Raw genomic sequence first — 24,081 nt, forward strand, 5'->3', positions numbered from 1 at the left:
TAAAACATTCACCATCATCTTAGAAGTCTGGTACAATTTTTGAGGTTTACTTTGTACGTGCAAAGTGTCTCTAAATCTCTGAAATCAATGCTGAAATGATTTCTGCTTTTTCTCTCTTTCAGCTGGTTGCAGGAGAGCTCTGGGCAGCTGGTGGAGAGAGCCTATGAAACTGCCTGTAAGGTGTGGAGTGGCAAAGAAATGCTCAACTTTCTGTACAAAATGGGAATAACTGGGATTACTTTTCCCATTTTACAGGTAATGTTTTGTGCTGTATAAATGAGCACCACCATGCATAATATTGATGGTGTTAAGCATCTTAAAATGCAGATGAGTTAAATGGAAACGGGTCTTTTAATTTACTGCAATACTGAAAAGTTGTCTGAAAATGATTCCTGATGAAAACCAGGAGTAATCCACTTGAGCTACTGGAATTCGTGGGGAATCAATGTTTTGAAGGATACAATTGCTCACATACAGTTATTTGAATATAACCAGTGAGCCAGTGATATTTTTGCCTCTTCTGTCCAGCTGCATTTTTACTGAGTGTTGAAATGTTTTTACCCTATTTTCATGTTTATCCTTTCTGTGTAAGCCAGCTATGTTAAAAACATTGTTAAAAATTGAAAGTATTGTTCCCTTTCCCTTGGCCCTTCTTTGCCCTTTTCCCTCTGACTTTATAGGGATTTTAAATGAACTTTTAAAGCAGTGAGCTGACAGTCTTGTATCTCTATTAACTTTGGTTTTGAGAAGGCACTTAGAATGTTGTTAATATGGAATTTGCTTCTTGCAGAAACATCTTGTTGCTATCCTGGAAAAAGAAGAAAAGGTATCTATGCATGGGAGAGAGGAACTTATTGAGGTGCCAGTTGTGAGCCCTGCAGCACAGATCATGCTCAAAGGCCTGTTCATGGTCCTTTCCTGTCTTTTCAAAGAGAACAGCAGGTCAGGTCTAACATTTATCAGCTGAATGCTCACAGTTTGATTGCTTAATTGTAGTTTTTACTGATATTTCTCTCTCTGTATAGGTTTGCAGATGATTACAGGGTTGCTCTACAACAAACTTACGCCTGGATGGCTGAAGACCAACGTGATGATGCAGATACAAGTTCCTTCTTCACAAGGCGCAAGCACAAAAAGAGTTCAAGGCAGAAAACCCTTGTCTACATGCTGAATTTTTGGTGCTTGAACCCTGCTGTGGTGAGCTGAGCGTGAAGAAAAGATAAAATAATCTGAGTGATAACAAATACACATCAGATCTGAGAGGGATTGTGTTGATTTTCTAAATTCCTACTTTTCTTTCTCCCACCTAGGCCTTTTCTGACTTAAATGAAGTTAGAACAATTGTTCTGACATCAGGCACACTCTCTCCCATGGATTCCTTTTCCTCAGAGCTTGGTGTGAAGTTTTCCATTCAGCTGGAGGCAAATCACGTTATCCGGAATTCCCAGGTAAACTGGACATGGCTGTTCCCTCTCCTGAGCTCTGATGCTGCCCATGGTATTAAAGCCAAATAAAAGTGATGGCCAACCCTTTCTGTCAGTTAAAAGAAAGGTCCAGACTGTTGCTTGGCCTAATGCAATGGAAAAGGACATTTTGAAATGAATGAAGAGGCAATTTTTAGACACATTTCCCTAGAAAAGTTGCTCGTGCTATATTGGTAACAGCCATCTCATACCAAGTACTGCACTTCAAGTACTGAAATGAATTTAAGAAATATCTCAATATTTCTTTCACACTTAAAATTTCATTACTGGACCCGATGTGATTTATCCAGCCTGGTTTAGAGTTAACTTTCTGCCTGTGGAACACCCCAGGTTTGGGTCGGCACGGTGGGAGCGGGCCCCAATGGGCGGAAGTTGTGTGCGACGTTCCAGCACGCAGAGACCTTCGAGTTCCAGGATGAGGTGGGAGCCCTGCTGCTGTCAGTCTGTCAGACAGTTGGCCAAGGAATCTTGTGCTTTTTGCCATCCTATAAGGTAAGGAAATCTGAATTGCCGTTCTTCCCCTCAAACCACACACCTTTGAAAATGCCCTGTATGCATCAACATACAGAAATGTTTATCAAATAAATGTATTGTAATAACACAGTGGGATTATATTGTTATTTCTTGGCATTTGGGTTTGTTTTCATGAGCAAACATGTTTGGTTTTTCTCAACAGATGCACTTATTAGCATAGACAGTCATTTCAATCAGCATTACCATAAAAGCAGCCAGATCCATAATTTTTCCTTATGTTGTTTCCCTGAAGGTTTAGAAATTATTTATTGAGAAAAAAATTAAAAATCACATCATGAAATCATACTTTCTGTATAACTCAGCAGCAAGAATGTCTTTGCATGTTCTTTCTGTGCTATCAAAATGCAGAATCCATCCAGTTAATTTCTCCTTCCCTTGTTTCCTGTTCCATTTCACTGCATTGGAGATTGGAGTGTATTTTTCTTTAGTCAGGGGAATTGCTCACTGACATTGGCTGAAAGGAATCAAATTTCTCCATTTCAGACTATGTAATATCTAATTTCACTGACAACAGTTATCTAATTATGGTTAATCTGGATCTCCCCGTAGTTCTGCTTTCTTCTCTATTTGTTGTTACTGTTGTTTATGGTCAGGAACAGGAATATAAACCTGCAAGACAATTCTGTTACTCATACTCATTTTTCTTGTAGTGCTTGCAAGAGTGTGACTTTTCCAAATTTAAATGATTATTTATGATTTTTAAAAATCATCTTAACAGACAAAACACAAAGACCTCTCAAAAAAATCCTACCAAATGATTGAAAACACCAACATGATGGAAATAGAATTTCAGACTTTTCTGCTCATCCCTAAGGTTCCTAAGCAGAGAATATTTTACAAAATGAAATAAAAACTATTTATTCTTTATTTACAAACCCTTCATCTTTTATTATTTAACTGGCAGGCTGTAAAGGGAGTGTTGTTTCTTGCCTGGGTGTCTTTAGGAATTGGAACCACAGTGCAATTCCTGACAGTAACCATTAGGTGACCACATCAGACCAGTTAATGTAAGCCCCTGAAAAAATCAGATTACTGACCATAAATTTATTTAACCTGACAAAACTCTGCACTCCCATGCAAAGGAAATGATCTGACAAGAAATCTCCAATTCATTTAAGAATTTAACTGGAGCATCTTTCAGTTTCCAGCATTATGTTTCTACGTGTGTCGTGTTGGAGAGTTCATCTTCCATATCCAGACCTGACAAATATTTATGGAAGTTTTTATGAGAATATCAATGTGAATTGCAAGTACAGAAAGACTTTGTAATGACATTTAATAAAGGAGGAAAACAATTGCTGGCCAGCTCTGGAACCTTCCTCCCCCTGCCCTTCTGCCTCACTGAAAGGTCACCCCACACACGCTGAGTGTTCTGTTCTCTGTAGGAACACTCCCCGAGCCCAGCAAAGTATTGATAAATAGAAATTGCAGACAATTGAAGGATGATATTTTAAAATCACATTGCCAATAGCTTTCTATGGATGCCCTTTTTCTTCCTACTACTTTTATTCAGGATTGGGTTGCCTTTAAGTCTGAGATTAATATGTTGAAAATACAGAATAATGTAAGCACATTAATACAGGGAAAACAAAGTATTCTTTCATCATCATAAAGAATATTTGCATCTCAAAAGTGATTTTCACAGGAAATTGCTGCCTCTCTTTAAAAAGCTGCAGCCTTCAAAGGAATTTTTCAAGGCTGTCAAGATCTGATTAATACACATGGTCATGGACCTCACTATTATGATTTAAGCAGATTTTTGATGGCTCAATCTGTTTTATGAATTGAAGCTTCAGCTTTGGAATGAGTGATAAATAAAGGAGTTTTTTTTTTGGGGTTTTTTTTTTTTTTTTTGTCGTGTCTGGAAGGCAAAGGACAATGCTTTGAATTTTAAGTACTTTCTGTCCAGGTAATTTGATGGAGCTGGAATTTAGTTTGGTATGTACAGTGGATTTCAGTTTGAAATTACTGCCTGCAATGTGAATGGGGGAAAAGGCAATAATAGAGAAATTTCCCTTTATTTTAATCAGGTATTTGAGTAAATATATTTTTAATTGAAGAGTGGCTGTTTAAAAATATATGTATAGCAAATATATGGAGTTAATGCAGTGGAGGAAAATATATGGATGAGCAAACAGCCCATCAGCTGTACATCCCCATGTTTGATTGGTGCCTGTTATGAACAGCTGTGATGGTTCATGTGGGGTAATTCACAAACAACATGGAAAATTTTAATGTCATTGTTGGAGTTGTGGCACATTGACTTTTTAAAAAATTAGCTTGATCTTAACATTCACTAAATTCCAAAGCTCCATCATTTTTAATGCTCCTAAAACTGGTGATACTATGCAGCAAAAATGCATTTATGTGAAAATCAGTAGCAACTCCAGCAAAAAACACTCTATAAAAGAGAATATCAGAAGGTGAAAAGATTGCCCAGAAATCTAAGATGCTTTTAAACAAGATTAAGATAAGGCCCATTAGGGCTCATGTTGCCAACCTGTCTGCATTAAGATATATCTTGCCTGGTGCCTGCACCTTGGATGATTCATTCAATATGTGTCATATCAAAGTCAGGCTATCCAGCAAGGAGAAAAATGCTAATGCTTATAAATTTTAGTGATAATCCATCATGATGAATTAACTGACCTTTCTTAGTAGCATTTTTTTTTTTTTTAACAAAAGAAGCTTTGGACAAGGATGTTAATGTTTGTTTTGTTTGTTGTGTTCTCTGAGGCATTGTTGGTTCATTTGGACCTGCTAATTGAGGAGTCATCACTTGGAAGCAGAATTTTTCCAGGTTTGAATGAGTGTTTTCAACAGGAAAACTTAGGAACTGATAAGAATTCTGCTTGAAAACCCGAGCTCATTGCAGGGAGGTTGGACTGGATCCCATTTAAAGGTTCCTTGCAACCCAAACTATTCCACGATCATGGAATAGTGGTACAATTAGCATAAATTAGCATAGAAATTATTCATGCTGCATTGCACTGGCTGTTTTCCATGAGAATTTTGGGGTAAGGTTATAGTGATGACACACAGCAACTTTTGCCACTTGCAGAAATAAATGCTGAATTTCACAGCTGAGCTTTTATTTGTCTCATAACTTCGGGAGCTGCTAGTTCAGCGTTGAAGCTCTGTCAGTCTCGTCCCATTTTCCTGCTCTCCGGGCTGATGATGTTTTCTGGAGTGGGAACAGCCAGGATTGGGTGACAGCAAATCCCTTTGGGCTGGAACTCCTCGTTGCTTGGCTCCCTCTCCCTGTGTCAGGTATCCACCAAACCTGCAGAGGAGTCTCAGGCAGGTGTTGTTTGCCCTTGTGCTGACAAACCACTCCTGGCACCCTCCCACAGCTCCAGACAGGCAGGAATTAACAATATTAATTAACTCTGAGCAGCATGGAGCTGCTTTCAGCAGACTGAGAATGTTCAGGTTCAGGGGAATGATTTGGAATCAACAGGAGGGACCTCAGTTTAACCTCTGGCTGTGTCCACGTGGATTTAAACCCTGGCATAATGTAAATGTGGCATCTTCAGATATGGCAGGCTGAGGGAGGGATACAATTTCAAGATTTATTCTCAATGTCTGGTTCTTCTTCATTTCAGACAGGGTCTTTTCTTACTGAGATACATGAGATTGGTAGAAATTCTTGTTTTCAAGAAGTGTTTCAGTAACAGACAATGAATAGAACTCTGAAAAGACAATATTTTCATTTCTAAAACTTTCCTGAAACATGGGTTTGTAAATAAATTATAAGAAACCCATTTTTTCTGCCATCAATAAAACAAAGCAATGCTGCTTTCAGACAACTTTTACTTATTTAATAAATTACTTCAATAAATTTCCAAAGGATGGTAGTCTGTTTAGCCCAGCCTATTAAAAGCATTAAGATTTGAACACTGGCTGTTAAAATGAGTAAATGGCAATATCACAAAGTTAAACAAATGCCAAAAAACGTTTTCCAGAGTACTGGGATTGTAACAATACCATTAATGAGGGCAAAGAGGTTTTAATGCAATTTGCACATTCTAAAGTTTCAAAAAGAGGTTTTGAGTTAGTGCATTATTAATGTTCTGAACATCTGGAACTATGTAAGAGCCACAGACATTGAGCAAGTGCAGGGTTTCCCCACTAGGTCTGATGCTGGCTGATTTCCTCCCCAGCCAAAAGCTTGTTTTTAGAGGTTTGAGACAGTAAAATGACAATATCCAGATAAGAGAGAAACATTCCACAGCCTCTTTTTGCTTGTGTTATGTACAGAGGAATAATTGGAAACCATTAGGTTCATGCAGTTAAAAGGTGAAGTTGAAATTAAATAGGAAAATAGTTCTTTGCACCACAGATGGGGCTCTGAGGAATTATCTACGGAGTTCCACAAAAATGCTGAGCTTTTTCTGTTGGGTGTATTTCTGTATTATATGCAGGGATAAATGCTTCCTCAGGAGCAATGATCTCCTTGATGTTCCTGTTGACAGCTGTAGGAGGTCTTTGAAGAAGAGATTTACTCCTGTGTGTAAATATTTGCAGGGTGTAGGGATCTGAGAGTGTCATTTATGACAGAAAGTTCTTCTTTAAAGTTACATCAGCATTAACTTTCTGCATAATTTTAGTGTTAGAGAATGTAATTGACACAGTTACAGCCTGAAAATGCTACAGGAAAAGAATGTCATCCAGTTTTAGGTGTTTTGACTGCAGCTAATGCCCAGCATCCCTGGCAAGGATAGGAAGATGCCTTTGGCATTTCAGGAGTAAGTTACAAAATAATTGTAAATTAATAATGATGCTCACTTTCTGCCCAGCATTTGCTTTCTGCTCCCAAGGGAGAGGTTTTCTCTTTCTCCAGAAGCCTCGTTTGTTTGAGCCAAACTGCTGCACTGGCCCTGTGACAGAGAGAGAGACCCCAAAGCTGGAGAGGGCTTTAGGGACGGGATCCTGGCACCCTTCTGCCTCAAACCTCTGCCTAAAAGGAGAGCAGGGGGTGGGAGGAGTAATTAAACAACCCCTGAGGGGCACCTGGGGCTTGTCCTGGCACTCTGGGCTGAGCAGTGCCCTGGAAGTGCCAGGAGTTGTTTTGGTGCTGCCCTGAGAGGGCTCTGACACCACACGACCCTTTGGGTTTTATTTCTCTTTGGAAGAAAAGACTCCTTGCCAGGTTTAAAGCTGATCCTTTGTCCTTCCTCTGATGGAAATCTTGAGGAAGTGATTTCTGTCTGATGGCCATGATTTGGGGAAAATGAGCTCCAAAAAAAGCTGAGTTCTAATGGCTCCCAAATTATTCATTTCAACATTTGCACCTAATAAACGTAGATAGAATTTACTTGTCCATATTATCTCTTCATTGCTTTTTTTTTGTTCTTCCCCTGCACTGGTAGTTTTCTTTTTGAACTTTATCTCAGCTTCTTTATGTTTTTGGGGTTTTTGTTCCCATTAATCATATACAGTATCTGCTTTCAGTTGAATTCTCTATTTTCCATCATTTCCATATCAGTCATATAAACTGTCTAGCTATTGAGGCTCTCCGAGTCATCCAGAAATACAATTATCTGAGGTGCCTTCTGAGAGCTCCAAGAGCTCTGTAAATCCTAATGTGATTCCTGAAGTCTACAATTTGCTTTTCCCATTGACTTGGGCAGAGAAATGTCTGGAAAAGTCCCTTTGTGAGAGGGAAGATTTTAACCATTCCCTCCCAGCGCTGTGCTCTATTTTGGGCACTGTTGAGAAATTGCTTCAAATAGAAAAAAAAAAAATCAGGAACAGAAGGAATGATAAACTCCATACAGAAATAATTGGAATGAGAGTTTTTGTATAACCAGGTATATAATATTTATCTGTAATGTCATCAGTTCAATCCAGCTGTGCCAAATTAAATTTGCAGATGGAGCTGGCCAATTCACACCCTGGCAGGATCATTTCTTGTGGGATTACAGAGGCTGCAGCAAACTCACAGCCAGAATAGTGCTGGGTTCTGCAGAGGAATAACTGAAGTGTTGGGTAGTTGAAGTTCTCCTAAACTTTAATGATTTATTGGAAGGTTTTCATTTAGAGTTTTTTGACCTTGAGTTGTCTGAGTTTTGTTGTTTTTCGTGGTTGTTTTTTCTTCACTGCCTGGTTACCAACAGCAGGCCAAGATAAATTTTTATCTTTGGAGATGGTAACTGACAATCTGGATAATTGCAAAATGTGTTTTCCTTCTTAAATGGTATGAGAGGATCATAGATGTACACACCAGTTATGAGGTGATTTTCCTGGTTTCTGGGGAATTAGAGACAATCCAAATGTTAGAGATGCCTTGAGACCTTAGAGGAGATGATCTGGGAGCCTGTGGATGAATAAGCAGGTTCTTCCCCCCTTCCCTGTACTGTTCTTGTGCTGCTCTGTGGATCTCCTGAGCAAAGGACAAGTTTTTATCCTTTTTATTAATTTTTTTCCTAGTTAGTTTCCAGGTGGCTTTGTGAACTGTGGTGGCTCATTAGGAGGTCAGAGAAGTGTCAGAGACAGCTCAAGGGAAGGGATGATGTTGCACATTCCAAGATTATCCTTTTATGTTTTCAGTCTCAGGGATGAAACATTTTCTTGTTTCTGTTTTTTTTTTTTTAATATGCTTTCCAGTGGTTGACTGTAATTGGAGAACCTATAAAGATCCTCCTTTGGAAATCCTGATTTTTTTCACTGTGGCTGATGTTCTGAAGCTCTTGGTGTGAGTTTGCAGCATCCTTAACTGGCTATGTCTGACTGTGAATTAACCAAGTAACTGGAGAGGCACTCGGGTGAATATTCTTGAATATTCTGGGTGACTGGAAATGTGGGTGAGGTGATATGAAAGGAAAGCCCTGCTGTGACTCCTGTGCTGTGCAGAGCCTCAGCAGCAGTGGGGCTGGAGCTGTTTGCTCTCCCTGCCCTGAGACCTTTGTGCTGGAACCTTCTCCTCAGCCCAGGGGAAATTCCCACGTGTGCCTTGGCTCCCACACGCTCTCTTTGAACTCCAGCCTGCAAAGAATGAACAAACACACTGCTCATGACTTGCTGAACCGCTGTGGTGACCAGCAAGGGCTGTGCAATAATTCAGGTGCCCTGTGGCACTTGCTTTTTACACAGAGCAGCTCCTTGCTGCTGGTGCTGCTCGTCACACAAAGCCCAATCCGGAGCGACAGTCGTGGCAGATTATTGGATATTATGTCTAAAAAAATTATCTGCCATGCTGGCAGATGAGTGTTTGGCCTGTGAATTTCACACCCTGAGAGTTGGGCAGTTTAATATTTTATTACACTGTTAATTTAAATACCCTGAGCAGACAGCATCAGGAAAATAAACGAAAAATCTATTCTTGTTTCTCACTTCTGAGCTCTGACTTGTCAAAGTGCTGCAAGCTGAATTGTTGTAGCTCGTTAACACATGCTCCAATTTCCCTTGTAATTAACACTTGCTGCTTGCATATTTTCCTCCTATTTAAGTAGGAACTGCATTGAAAATGAGTTTTCACAGTCAAGAAGTTTGCACTCTGTGAATGATGGAGTCCTAATAGTAAATAACAGAGTGAACATGTCTTTTTTCCTCAGGAGCTTTTAGTAAAAGGGAAGGAAAACAGTTGTGAACAGGGAATAATATCCATAAACAACATCATTCTTAAGAAGGTGTATCCTGCCCAGGTTATTTTAACATTAATGTTCTGAACCTTTACAACCTGCAGAGTTCGTGGTCCCTTTCCCATCTCTGTGAAAGATTCAGTGCCTGATGTGACTTCTTCATGTGTGAAAAACACCAGATATGAGAGAAAAGAACTGGAAAGGATTTATTTAGGGAGCATGTTCTGCATCAGCAGTGTAACAGCTCATACAAGAATCTGAATATTAAATGTGTTGAAAGGAACACTTGGGCTATTTTAAATTGAGAGAAATTCGACATCATTGGGGGGGTCTGGGAGCCACAGCTTGTGTCTTGGAAAATTAGAAAAGTCATGCCTCAGTTTTACCTTCTGATAGGGTAAGCAAGCTCCTGTGTGAGAACATGTAATTAGTGTGTGTTGCATTCTAAAGAGTATTCATTGTACTTTGATTCATTTTACAGCACAGTAATGGACTAATTTTTAGCAAAAATATTTCAAACCAAACAACTTGCAATGTGCTACAGTAAAAACTTCAGCTTTTACTTCCAATTTTTGATCATTAGGTGAGAAATTATTTTCCTAAGAATCAGACAAGTCTGTTTTTCATTCTAATTTTTTTTGGGGGGGACAGAAGGGAAGGAGGGAGAAGGGATCAAGTTGGGTACTTGGAAGAAATACATTGTTAAAATTGTCTAATATATGTGGTGGAGGGACATGAAGCATTTCCTGTTGGGACACTGGGCCTGGGGATGGGAGCAGAGGCAGCTCAGAGCTGTCACCCTGCCAGGCTGGGCAGGTTCCCAGTGCCAGGAGCTGCCTGGGCCAGCTCCTGGGGGAGCCTGGTGGCCCTGCTTGGCCCCGTGCCCGGCGTGAGGCTGCTCCTCCCTTGGCTCACTTCTCCCAGGGGTTCTGTGCTTCATTGCTCATGTGCCACTAAGACAACCTTGGATTTTTTCCCCTTTATTCTGAAAAAACAAAGAGGTCAGAGATGACTGAGCTTGCCTTCTGGCTGGGGAAGAGCAGCAGTGGAGATGCTGACTTCATCCATGACCAGTTCATCATTTTCCTTTTTATTCCAGACCAGGATTTAAACCATCCTTTTAAAAATATTTTTTTTTCTGGAGAGCTCTCTTTGCATGAAGGGTTTTCCCTCGCTGGGATGGGAAGGTGTAATGATAGCCTAGGGTGGATGTACAAGCAGTTCCTGGAACACAGAACTTGTTGTCTTGGTTAATTTTAAAACCACAAAAGAAACCCTGTTTTGAGCCAGGTTGTTCCTAACCAGCTGCCACAGAGCTCAAAGACTGAACAAAGACTCTCCAGCTTGTTTAGGGTCAAACATGTTGGGTTTTGGGGGAAAATTTTTCTATAAAAAAGCTTCTTTAGCTGCAGAAGCAACATATTAACAGTGTTATTCTAAAGTCTTAGGCGTGCAAAACATTTCATTTTTCATTACTGTTGTCGCCGAGCACGTTTTCCATTATTTAAGGGGGTTATTGAAAAATTGATGGTATGTTGGGAGCAGAGAGACATCCTGTGGCTGCAGTGTTGATTTATGGCACATGGAACACACTTCAGTGCTTCAGGTTCCTGCTGCTGAGCGCCACTTTGTCATTGTCCCCAAAGAAAAATCCTGCCAGAGAAATCCCCCGTGCTGCCCCCAAGCTGAGTGAGGCATACTTTGCCTTTGAAAACGATGATGAATTATTCACCTTTTATTGTGCTGGAGTGTGCACATGGTGATCAGAATCTTGTTCACAATACAGAGTTTTTCACCGTGGTCGGGGTTTAGTTGAATTATGGAGTGGAGTTGCACAGTAGCTTTATCTATTTAATTTTTTTCCTTCTTTTTTTTTTGTCATTTCCCCTGCAGTGTCTGTGTGGATGAGAACAGATTTTACCCCACATTTCCCACCATATGTGGGGATTTCAACACCTTTCTTGGTCCTAAATATTTGGGTTTATGTCATGTTTGTTTAAAATTCTCCTGGAGAAAATAAGTACTGTACTTCTCAATTTGAAAAGATACCTTTTCCAGGGAAAGTCTTGAAAAATCACACCTCCATGGTTTTAAAGTTTTATCCTTCCAGCTCATTTTCTGCTGTGATGAAATAGAGAGATTAAGTGACAAATCTCCTGAAATAGCACAGTGCTGTAGATTTCCAGTCCAAGGCAGCTTTTTCCCAGAATTTCTGAGGACAAACTGCATGACCACCTGTTAGGACAATTCAGAGTCTCTGATCTTCCTTCAGAATTCTGGGAGAAATGTAAAAGATCAGAATAATAAATGTGTGACATGGCTCCAGGTCCCTGCACAGCCCCTTGGATTAATAATTTAAATTATTTTTAGTATTTTCTGTTTTGCTCTTATGGAGCATTTCATTCCAGAGGCTCTGTGAGTCCGTGGGAAAGGAAATCAGGCAGGAATTCACCTGGAATTTGCTCAGAGGGAACCAGGCAGCTTCAGAACCTTGCTGGGTGATGCCCCTGATGCAATAAATGGGAAATGTTCAGGAGAAAGCAGGGGGAGCCTCTCCTTGATAAAAACACCATGCTTGTGTGGCCTCTCTCCATTAAAATTCTGCTTTAAATCAATTTATTTTTAGTCCGTAAAGACAAGATTACCCTGTGCATGTGTATTTATATGGATGTTTAGTAATTGTCTCCAGTTTCCTATTCACAATGGGAATTTAAAGCTCTATTTAAAAAATAATCTTTACTTCAAAAGTGAAATATTTTGGCCCAGATATTTTCACATTCTCTTGAAATTAAATCTGTTAATTGGAAGCTGAGAAAATGAAATTTGAAGTTTCAAATACCTTTTTTTAGTGAAAAAATACATTTATCTTTTGCATTGGCTCAGTCATTCACATGAATGAATTTTAAATACCTTGTCCTGTGTTAAAACCCTCCCATAAACATGGGGAGGGGCTGTGAATCAGTTTCTTGCTTAACCTTTCATGAAAATCTAATTGAGTGCAAACAACTGCTTTAAATAATTCAGTGGCCTCAGTTATTCTTGGCTGGTGGAGTCCCAGCCCAGAGCAGTGCAGATGTCTGGGTGTTGAGCAAAATGGAGGCTTTCCTCTTCTTTTTTGGTGAAAAATATGATTAAAATGACCTTTTGAAAAAGGGTGTGGGGTGATTAAGAAGAAGAAAAGGTGAAATGTAAATTATTTCTGCCAATTGGGTAAATGACTTGTGGTCCAGAGGTGAATGAATATTCTTCTAGTCCTTTTCAAAGTGTGGAATAATTTTGGTGATTTTGGTAAATGTGGTTGGGTTTCTTTGCTCTTGTTGAGGGACACTGTGCTTTTCATGGTGCTATTTGGAACAGCACCTTAGAACTATCAAAAAGTGATTACAGAGATTGGGATAATGGACATCAGGGTTATTGGTTAGTTAGCCCAAATATTTTCCCTCCTCTTTTTGGAAGGAAACTCAATTTTCCTTTCACACCAATCCTTCCAGGCAGTTTGTTCTTGTCCCTTCAGTCTTTGATTCCCATTTCATTTCTGTCTCCTTTCTTCCTTCTGTTGTTTCCTTTCTGTTCACTTTTAACCCCAAAGGCCATTTCTTTGCTGTTGCTGCTTTTGTTTTGGGGTTGATTTGTTTGTTTTTTAACTAAAGGTGCAAAAGGAATAAACTAGTGATCCTGTGGCCCCACACTGGTAAATTCTTTGTCAAGTCTTCCTTTTCTTCCCCAAAGAGTTCCAATATTCCTGGAGCTCAGTTGCCTGTAGCATTTTGGATCATTTGGTACCAAGTTTTGGCAAAGATTTTAGTTCAAGAACTGTCAAATAATTTCTGCTAATTCTCTGCTTTTCCAAACCATCTTAATCCTTGAAGAAATTGATTTAATGGGAACCTGTAATACCAAAAAAAGTGGGTGAAGTCTGGCCAGATCCACTCTCCAGGATTCCTTTGAAATAACAGGAATTTAAGGCCACTTTGTTTAAGCAATGCCTTGATTTAATGACTGAATATGTTTTAGGATTATCACTAATATAGGGACAGTTCCATCCTTTCATAATGGAAGTAGAACATTGATGCAGGTGATTCTCCTGGGACCAGAGGGATTGGAACAAGAACTTCCAGCTGGAGGTAGGCAGCTGACTCAGCAGATCTGCTCCTGGAAGCTTTTGAAAGGGAATGCAATACCTCTGGAATTAGAGCCATGATAAAAACATCTGGGCCTTGAGAGCACCAGAGCGTTGCTCCAGTGGGAAATATGATGTCCTCCAGCCTAAGAGCTTCAGGTTGCAGAAGGACCTGTCAGAGTGTATGGGATTTTAAAAAATTTTTATATTTATTTTCACTGAAAGGAAGAGAGGAGGCAGCTGGTGCAGGTGGAGGCTGGGTTGTTGTGTGATGCAAAACAACCTGTGCTTGGTTTTTTTGCAGGCAGCCCAAATGGTGGGAAACATTTTGTAGCAAAGCAAGGCAAGTGCATTTCTTCTTGACAGTCTCTCAGAATTTAAGAGTTTTCAGAGTCTAAAAAAAAAAAAGCCTCTTTGTTTGGTTGTGCCACTTGTTATTTTTCTGGCCAGATACAAACACTGCAGAACAATGGTTAGAGCAGCACTGGGAGTCTGTGGGGCACTCTCCATGTTGGTGGGGGGATGAGAGCCCTGTTCTGTGCCAGGGGCTTCCCTTGGGGTGCCAGCCCCTGCCTCTCAGTGCCAGTGAGATTCCCAGCTCAGTTTGATTCCCAGCTGGAGCCGAGCCCGTTGTTGTACCAGAACCAAGTTCTGCAGGGAGCCCAGGCTGGAGCAGCTCAGCTCCTGGTGCCCCAGCTCCTGTTGCCACCTCTGGAGTTTTGTGCTGCCTGCCTGCCTGTAGAACTTCTGTTTGACCCTTCAAACACGTTTCCAGCCCACTGGAGACACACTTTGATTTGAAGCAGTGCTTATTCACAAAGAAAATCCTGGGAGCAAACACAGGGAAGAGGCTTTTAGATCAATGCTGCTCCCTTGGGGAGCTCAGACTTTTTGCACTAACAGTGGTGCCAATACTGTGATTTTTATTAAGAAAAAATAAAAAGTCAGCCATTACTAATGGCTCTTCCCTTTCTTCCCTCCAACTACCTGAATATTTGAATAACAATGAAAAGTGCAACTTCATATCATTACATAGAACCAAGATTAAAAAAAGCAAAGTTTGAAGGAGTGGGGTTATTTTAGGGTATCATGGCAGATTTTTAAGGAGGGTTACAAGATGTTTGTGCAAGTTCTGTTCACCTTGAAATACTTTTTGTCCAGTTGTTGCATAAATGTGGGGGAAATAAGACAGCTTGTAGTTTTACGGGTGCACAGGGACACAATGCAATTGCAATGATAATTGTTTTTAAATAGTTAAGAGTTGTTAAACTACCCAGTAAAGTCAGAGCTGTTTTACTCTGCCGTCAGGTGCTTCTTTGGTCATTATCCTTTTTGTTCTGTACTGCTCTGGAGCATCCCTGGATATTTTTGGGTGTTCTGTTGCTTCCCCGAGCACTTTTGATTATTTCTGTGATACCTTTTTTTCTCTGCTGCCAAAGTGTGATCCATTCATGTCATGAATCAATGCTAAAATATTTAAGGAATATTTTATGTAAAGAAATTAGCGGGACAAGAGTTAAATAAGCCAGAATTTTTCTGTTAGACCTCCTCTTTTCTCAGCTATTTTCTACTCCACAGCTCCTTGTCAGGAGGTGATGGATCCTGCAGGAAAAGCACATCCCCAGCAACCTGAAGTTAACTCCCCAAGTTTGATCCAATGGTGCAAATTACAATCAACTTGCCTTAGGGTGAAATACATTAAACAAATCTCTGGGTTTGCTTCATGACCTGGAAGCCCCCTAATGTGATTTTTGGCACTGGATAAAACAAAGCAGCAAATGGAAAAGGGCAAAGCTGCTCCTTTGTGGGCACACACGGGAGGGTTTGGCCTTGGAGTGCAGCATAATGGAAGGAGAAAACAGCTCCCCTCATCCCCAGAGTTCCAGAACACTCCAAAAACTGTTCAAAAGAGAGTGCTGGCAGAGATGGATGGTAGAGCTACACACTGAGCTCCAGGTTTTTATGGATCATAGCTTACAGGTGTCTTTAAATTGCAGAAAGGAATAAAAGAGAAAAGCTATCCCAGTAAACATCCCTCAGCGCATGGGAAGATGACAGATTCTTTCTAACAAGATTTTCTGCTCTCTTGGAGGAAGACCATTTGTTAATAAACCATTTGAGAATCCATTTTTAAGGGATTTAATAAAATATACACAGGCTGCCTTCCAGTGCAGGAGCTATTATTCCCTTGGGTGGGAGGAGTGACTGGCTGGGGGCATTAATGGTTCCTTCCTGTGATTCCTGGCATTAGATCTTGCTCCCATTTGCACTTTTCCAACCCAAAGTGAAATAATTTTTTATGAGAAACCCGCACTTGGTTCCTGGCTCTTTTGAGGCATATGTGTGTGTTCTATATTTTATTTATTTGTATTCAGTCAGCCCCGTAATTCTTGTTGTTTTAGTGTCTGTTCATGCCATGGGTCCTGTGTTTTTGTGGATACAAGGAAAGTTTCCATATCTAGCAAACTCCATTAATGGAAGAGGTAATAGCTGTTGTGTGAATTAAATGAATTGCTTCATTCTTGCCAAAGGTTTCATGAATAATTCCCATGTTTCCATCAAAATCACAGATTTTTGTTGTGATGGTTGCTGTCAATGAAAGCTGAAGCTTGGTCCAAGAGGGACTTGCCTGGAGGGGCTGGGGAACCCACAAAGAGAAAAGATGTTTTCTTAAGAATTTGGATAAAGGTTTTCCCCTGCCATCTTTGCAGGTCTGAATATAAATTTTACTTCTTTCAAATACGAGAGAAATACGGTGGAATTGAGGGATTAAGGGATTTTTGTGAGGAATCTTGCCCTTCTGGCAAGAACATTTCCTAGAGGTGTGTTGGTGAGAAATACCACGGGTGGGACAAGAGGAGAGGAGAAAATCAGGGGTGAGTGACCCTTGCAAGTCAAAGGCTGGATGGTTTTATGAATGTAAAAGTGAAATTCAGCTCTACCCAAGTGTCTGCTGTGTTCTCTCCCTTGGCATGCCTGGCAGTGCCAGGAGCCAGCTCAGCAGGGATTGCTGAGTGGGGCCCAGGCAGCCCCAGCTGCACAGGAGCAGGAATGAAATCTGGGAAGTTAATGATGTTACAGTCCCTGGCAGATCCCAAATAGATGTACTTAGAGCTGTAATGTGTTTGATTCTTTGCTTTCCCAGAATTATCTCCACATCACATCCAAGAACTGAGGCTGCAGTGGCAGGCTGGGATGGCAAGATGGACACTCATTGCTCAGTCACAGGATTACAGCCTTGCTAGAAAAAGAGATTACAGACAGGATGCTGCCAGGAAATGACAGAGCTGGGAGGGAAGGGGACAGACACATTTAGCAGAAATTATTTATTCTGCAGCTACAGCTGTGTGGGGGAAACTGTTCCTACTGCTCATCACTTACTCTCTCTGTGCTTGCTTGCTAATGGTGTCATATCAGTAGTAAAGCAAGAGTTATTCCCTGAGCAGAGGCTGGGACAAAACAGAGGAAATGTGAAATAACAGCATTTGTCCCCTCTTGTGAGGAACCCATCCAAATTCTTCATGGCAGAGAATGAGTTCAGATCTCTAATGCTGAGGACATGAAAAATGCAAAGGGCCTTGTAACCAGTTTCCTATAAATTCTCAATTGTGACAACAATTAGTTGTCATTAGTTCTGCTTCACTGTAGCACTTAAACTGTGGATTTGGACACGGGACAGATTATTTTTGTAACAATCACCCATTCAAGATCCTGGGATCTTGGCTGGAGTGCACTGGAAACAAGTGGGCTGCAGTGAAGGGATGCTGTGGCTTTTGGAGGAATGAAGCAGGGCAAGTGCAGGCTCCAGATGAAGCAGTTTGTGTAGCCTGGAGCAAAATATGGAAAAGTCTTCAGGAGGGGAGTGGAGGGAAGTGCAGACACAGTAAGAGAACAGCCCTTCCTGCAGGATCTGTGAGTTTAAATCTCATATATGAACTGCACAGAGTCAGTAACACACTAAAGATCACTGAGCAGCAAAAGGGTGAAATAAAGGATTTAATTCTGTCCATTGACCCAGAGCTCCTTGGTTCACCCTGGAATGTGTTGCTTGCCTTGCCCTTCTCTCAAGGGCAGCACTCTGCAGCTCAAGGAGGGACTTTTTTGCTCCCTGACTTGATAAAATTCAATGTAGAAGTTGATGCATTTGCTAAATGACCCCCACCCAGCTGACTTCAGGTTCTGTGCTAATTTTAAACTCTGATTTCTGTAATGCAACATTTTCACTACTTGCATTAAAAGTGGGACAAGTTTATTTGAACATGTTCTGACTTGGAGGGAAATGTTCACAGTTCAGAATTTGGGAGATGTAACAAAGCTCAGGGGCTCTTCAAGAACCAGAGGAGGCTGATAAATCCTACATCATTATTTCCTCCCCCAGCTTCTCTATGTAATTTTTCCAGTATTGAAATGTTCTGGAAATTTAAGATACAAAGGCTTGTTTCAAGTTAATTTGGAATTTGTTTCTGATCTTACTTAGCAATCAAAAACCAGGTATCTTCCATTATTTTTGGATGACATTATTCTACTTCGAGGAATACCACAAGATTCTCTTTAATGGCCACTGTCATAGATTTAGAGACTTTTGCTTTGACAACTCAAAAATCTGCATTATTTCTAATTAGCAAAATAAGTTCTCCCCTGTTTCCCAAATACTGCGCAGCTGAGGTTCTGTGCAGGGTAGGAAAACTTGCATTTACAAACACAAAAACTGAATAATATAACTTCACTGAAAGAAATGTCTTTGTGTGCTTTATTTGAGCAGTTCCAGTGGTGTACATGGATTTTTCTGTTGGTTTTCAGATGCTGGACAAGTTAAAGGATCGGTGGATGCACACTGGCTTGTGGAGGAAGCTGGAGGATGTTAAAACAGTCATTGCAGAGCCCCAGGGAGGGGCCAAGAGTGACTTTGATGAGCTGCTGAAAATCTACTATGATGCAATCAGATGTAAAGGAGAAAAAGGTACATTTTTCAGCCATTCAAAATATTTGATGCAGACTCTTCAAGTAAAATTAAAGGTTTAACGTTTTTTTGTTGTAGATACACATTGTTCTTGCATAATTAATTACCCCTCTATTATATAGTGTAAAATTATTTTGCTATTTGATGGTCAAAATCAGAATATTATTGATCAAAGTGGAGTTAATCTCATCCCTCTAATGAGTCTCTTTTTACAGCCAATCACCTTTTCCAGCCAGTGTATCATACTATATTAAGTTTGGTTCTTTGAAAGATGTTGGTGGGAGTTTGTCCTGATGCCCATCTTGCCCCTGGAATGATGAGTGTTGCTGTGCTGTTGCAGATGGAGCTCTGCTGATAGCTGTGTGCAGAGGGAAGGTCAGTGAGGGGCTGGATTTCTGTGACGAGAACGCCAGGGCAGTCGTGACCATCGGAATCCCCTTCCCAAACACGAAGGACCTGCAGGTAGGACATCACTTCAGGGCTGAACTTGATTTTTATGTCATCTTCAAAACACTAAATATGCACAAAATAGATTTTTATGTCATCTTCAAAACTAAATATGCACAAAATACCTTTTCTTTCTGTTTACCTTTGAACTTCTCTCCATCTCGTTTGAATTCTTTGAGTGACCTTGCACAGGTAAGAGGTGGGGCACTGCTTTAAATAAGGCAGGTTATTGCAGAAAAGAAAAACTTCTAATACTGTTTTTTTCATACAAACGTTTTAATACTGCTTTAAATAATACAGGTTATTGCAGAAAACAGGTGGAAAGGTAAGGATTGTTTAATTATGTTATTATTTTACAGTATAACTGTGTATGTCCCACTGCTTGCACTATCTCACCTTTCTAATCCCATTGCCTTCTTCAGTGTAGTTATTTGTCCCACTTCAGCACAGACTGCAACTGGAAACTTTTTCCAAGCTTGTGCTGCTTTATTAGCTTGCAGTTTTGAAGCATGAATTTATGACACAACATAAACTCTTCCTGGATACTGAGGACAGCACTATTTGGAATATTCAAGCTTCGTGTAACTTTAGGCAAAACCTTGTAAGCGCCTTGTAAAAATAGCATTTGGAAATGGCTGCAGGTAAATAAATCTGAAACTATTTGTGTTTGTCAGGAGGTGGTGAAAGCAGCATCCTGTTGCACTGCTGTGTAATTGCCCACCTCAACACTTCCTTCCTTTTGACTTGAGCAGGGCTTGTCTGACAGAGAGATGATGTTCCATTAGAGCAGGCTGGAAGGAAAAGAAAGCCAATAAATATAGAAAAGTATTTTTCTAGGCTTTCTGCTTACTGAAAAAAAAAGTTTATTACTGGGTAGCTTGTAATACCTCTTCTTTCTAGGGGTCTGTGCCACTGAGGTGCTGCCACTGCTCCCAGTTACTGTCACTGCCCTGTCCTGTGTTCCTTTGAGAGCTTTTGGGACTGCTCTGTGAAGCCAAGAAACAAAGTGAAGGATCACAGAAGAAATAAATACCAGGAGCCAGCTGGATTCTGGTTCTCACTAATGCCAAATCAAACAAGAAAATCATAGGTTTGCACTTGAAAGGCCAAACAGACTCAGCTTTGGTTAGAGATGTGTTCTGAGCTTAAGTGAACAAGCAAAGGCTTCTTTGTTGTCTGCAGCATGTGCCTAATTCCAGCCTTGCTGGGGAAAACCACATCCTACAAGGGCCAGGGAGGCTGTGTTAGTGCAGTTCTTCCAATGTTTGCAGAATTCCTTGGAGCACTTACTCAGCCACAACATTCTTTGTCCTTCTGAAATATAATGCACTCCACTGTAGTGTAAAAATTCACATTTAAAGAGTACTCAGCCTCCTTTCTGGGGTTAGAAATGCTGGTTTTTAGGGGCATGTGCTGACAAGGTATTTTGGAAATCCTTTGTTGTATGGCTGGAACTCTACAATTAATGCCAAATGATTTCCTGAAAATCAATGGATTTGAGTTCTAAATTGTACAAAATTAGGTTGAAAAATGTGTTATGATTATCTTCACAGTGGATTATGATTTAATTTTACCTTGAGGTCAACCAAATATTTCAAATGACATGATCACAACCCATTTCTGATAAGTATACTTTCAATATCAGTGTTCTGTTGAACTATTTTTGTTAATTAGACTGAAGAAAACCTCTAAATTTTTCAGTAGGGCTAGAAACAGTAGCTGCCAAATTGCAAGCAGCTCAAGGTCTGAGGGTCTGTTTAGAGATGGGAATGCCCAAAGCTCTGCAGTGATCAATTCTGGATGAGAGAAGGGCAGGCACCAGTCTCTCAGCATGAGATTTGCAGACTGCTGCATGGCAGAGCTCCTTGCAGGATGCTGGAGGAAATGGGGTTTATTTTAAATGTCTTTATATTGAACAGAGTTTTGTTTTGCTCAAGGCTTTAGGGTTATCTGATCCCCAAAAATTCTGGATTAATGCTCATTTTTTTTACCAGCTGAGTTGTAAGAAGGATAAAGTGAAGGAGGGTCAGTCTGAAGAAGGTCATTAGTATCTTTGTAGAAATATAAAATAAATTTGGAAGATTAAGTATCTTTTTCAGCTTAGGAAAGGAGTTGGAATTCCCTAATGGAACAGTTTAAGTTTATAGAATACCTACACACCATTTGGTTGGTGTTTCTTTGGATTTTGTAGGTGAAGCAGAAAACTGGGTAAAGCCTGGAACTTCTGGGGAGGACCTTGAGTTTTCAGCAGACATAAAATTCAAGCCACAGTGGCACAGGCCAGGTTGGACTTGGACAGAAGATTGTGCATCTGTGGCTCTCACACGGCAATAGGTGCTCAGCAGAGGTACCAGAGGAGGAAACTGATAAGATGATGAATAATGACATTCCTTTAAAAATAGGAAATGCAAGTGATTAACAATTCCCTTGGAATAGCCATGAATTATATGCTTCTGGGATTGGTTTAAATCACTAAAAAGTGCTGGGCTTCTATGTGAAAAAACACTTGAATGTCTGCTTTTTGGGTTAATAAAAGTCCTCTTAAGCATCAATTCCATAACCCCTTACTCCTGCACAGAGCTTTTACTGGTGTGAGTAATCCCTTTAATACTCCCAGGACTGAGCACAACCAGCAGGGTTTGTGGGATTGGACCTTTGGAGAGCAATATTTTATGTTGGCAGTTTGATGCTGGCTCATCTCCACTAATATGACTTGTCTGTGATCAACCTGCTTTCTAAATATGTTTTATGATTTGTAACTTGATTGAGCTGTAATATTAGAGAACATAAATAATGTAACAGCAAGAGATGGATAATCCCACAGAGGTGTTATCTGATGCTAACATACTGTTAATTAACTTCTCTTAGATATTTTGAAGTGTAGCATTTTGGATCCAGACATCAATCTTGGGCAAGAGATTCATTGTCAAGTGTGATGAATAATATCCAATTTTAGTTTTTCCATATGTTTGTGCTAAATATGTGCCACAAATCCTGGTATTAAATGGCAAATATTTGAATTCCTTAAGTAACTGTGTGCTTTTATTAGTTACAGTAATTTCTGTGGAGGCTTTAAAGATAATAATTTAGTTTCACTTCAACATTTTAGGCATATTATATCTTAGGTTCACTGCTTTTCACAAAGAGAAGAGTCTAAAACACTTTGTCAGGGTTAGGGAGAAAGAAATGATTCAGGCTCAGAAGTAGGACCTGATTATAAACAAAACTGATTGAAGAAAGAGGCCAACCCCCTAATTCTGTGTTATTGCAAAGGGTTTCATATTGCTGAAGAATCAGGTTGCTAAAACAAAATAATATAAAAGAAAATGTTCAAGGATTGCTCAAAGCTCTGGTGCTCTCAATGGTAGAGTTTGGCTCCAGTAAAGCAGGAAAATTTATTTCAGAGCCAAAAATGACTTCTTTGGCTGTGACCAGGATTTCCTCTGCCTACCTCTGGGACCTGAAAGTAGAGGTAGGAAAATCTGATTTTGGAGCCAAGTGTGACTTGTTTAGTTCAAGTCATAATTTACTGTTCTTACCTTGGGGAGCTGAAAAGAAAGAGCTCGCTCCGAAATGTTGATAATGGGCAGCTCTGAAGTGCAGGCACTGAGCTCCCCTGCCCAGAGAGCATTTCTGCACTTCCACCTCTCCAGATGCTTTTGATCCTGCTACAGGAGAGTGAATTAATCATGGAACAGCCAGCAGAACTTGACCAAAATACAGCAGAAAATGCAGAAATCCAACTCTCACATCAGCAGAGGCAGATAAACTCGCTGAGGCTGGGAGTTGTGAGCAGTGGCATTGCTTGAGTTTGCCTTTAATGGGAATTATTTCCCATGGCTGCCATGGGGGGAATATCTCCTTTATTCTTTCCAGTGTCATGGCTTGTAACACCAAGGAAATCATCACTTCAGTTACAATTTTCTGGGCTTTATGTAACTTAATGATACAAAAATTTTGCAGCTCTTTGGCTGAAGTTTCCACTTCTCTTATCTCAACAAACTGAGATATTTCTATTATTTCAAAATAATGCCATGTTTCAATATTGAATTTCTAGTCCTTGTGGCAGTTTTTAAGCCTGTATGTTTTGTGCCCCTTGAAAGGAGAAAGAATCTTGTGCTACATAAGTGATTGCTGGAAAAATTCATTTCTTATTTACCATATTCTAGGAAAAGCAAGATTTCTAAGAAAATTATTGTTATTTTAACATTTAATTTACATTATTATTATGCTTAACCAGAGTTGGGAAACATCCCTTGCACTGTATTAATTTCATCTTGCCTTTGCATCACTTAAAAATATATTTTCACTTATTAATAAAGAAATATGGGCAAAACCAGTACAGAAGATGACATTTTATGGGGAGATCATTGTTTTGTTATATTTAGTAGAAAATTCCCAGTGAAGTTAAGAATTTTTTAGGGATAGAAGACTTTTAATTTCTTCTTATTCCAGTACTGTGAGAAAAAATTGTAAATACAAAGTGGGGAGCAGAAAACCATTTCTGGAACTTTCATGGGTGCTGTGGTAGCACTGAGATACCCCAAAAGCCTTTTTCTTCCCACTTTTCCACAAAAAACAAGAATTATAACAGTCCAAGCCATCCCCACCCTTCTTGCATCCAACAGAAATTGTGTTAATTAAGAAAACAAAACTGATTGGCTGAGTTTGTGGGAGTAGCTGTGAGATCGTGTGGGACACAGGGTTCCTGTGGCTGGGAATGGGAACTTGAGTTCAGTGTGACAGGTGGGACAAGAGGGTGGCACTTCTGTCCTGCTGGGCCAGGCTGATGTCAGTATCCTGGCCCAGGTGACAAAACCAAAACCATCCCTGAATATATCCCGGAGTGAAACAAGCTCTTGGGGTCTGTGATGTTGGAATGACCCCAGGATCGTCAAAGTCTTTGTTTCTGAGCCTGTGTAGCTAAAGAAGGAGTCTGGAATGCGTAGGATT

The 24,081-nt window shown here is 40.2% G+C and overlaps 1 protein-coding gene across 4 annotated transcripts in view; it reads left to right on the forward strand.

Annotated features, from left to right (window-relative positions):
* Positions 1–24,081, forward strand: part of BRIP1 (BRCA1 interacting helicase 1) — a 95,290-nt gene that overhangs the window by 12,652 nt on the left and 58,557 nt on the right. For all 4 annotated transcript variants that reach the window (XM_068210665.1, XM_068210667.1, XM_068210668.1 and 1 more), the window contains exons 10-16: positions 123–255; positions 791–942; positions 1,026–1,197; positions 1,311–1,448; positions 1,815–1,976; positions 18,522–18,681; positions 19,022–19,143. In XM_068210665.1, the coding sequence (XP_068066766.1) occupies positions 123–255; positions 791–942; positions 1,026–1,197; positions 1,311–1,448; positions 1,815–1,976; positions 18,522–18,681; positions 19,022–19,143 (1,039 nt within the window). The remainder of the gene's footprint in view (positions 1–122; positions 256–790; positions 943–1,025; positions 1,198–1,310; positions 1,449–1,814; positions 1,977–18,521; positions 18,682–19,021; positions 19,144–24,081) is intronic.

This window comes from Anomalospiza imberbis, chromosome 20, assembly GCF_031753505.1.
Source record: "Anomalospiza imberbis isolate Cuckoo-Finch-1a 21T00152 chromosome 20, ASM3175350v1, whole genome shotgun sequence".
Lineage (NCBI taxonomy): Eukaryota > Metazoa > Chordata > Aves > Passeriformes > Viduidae > Anomalospiza > Anomalospiza imberbis.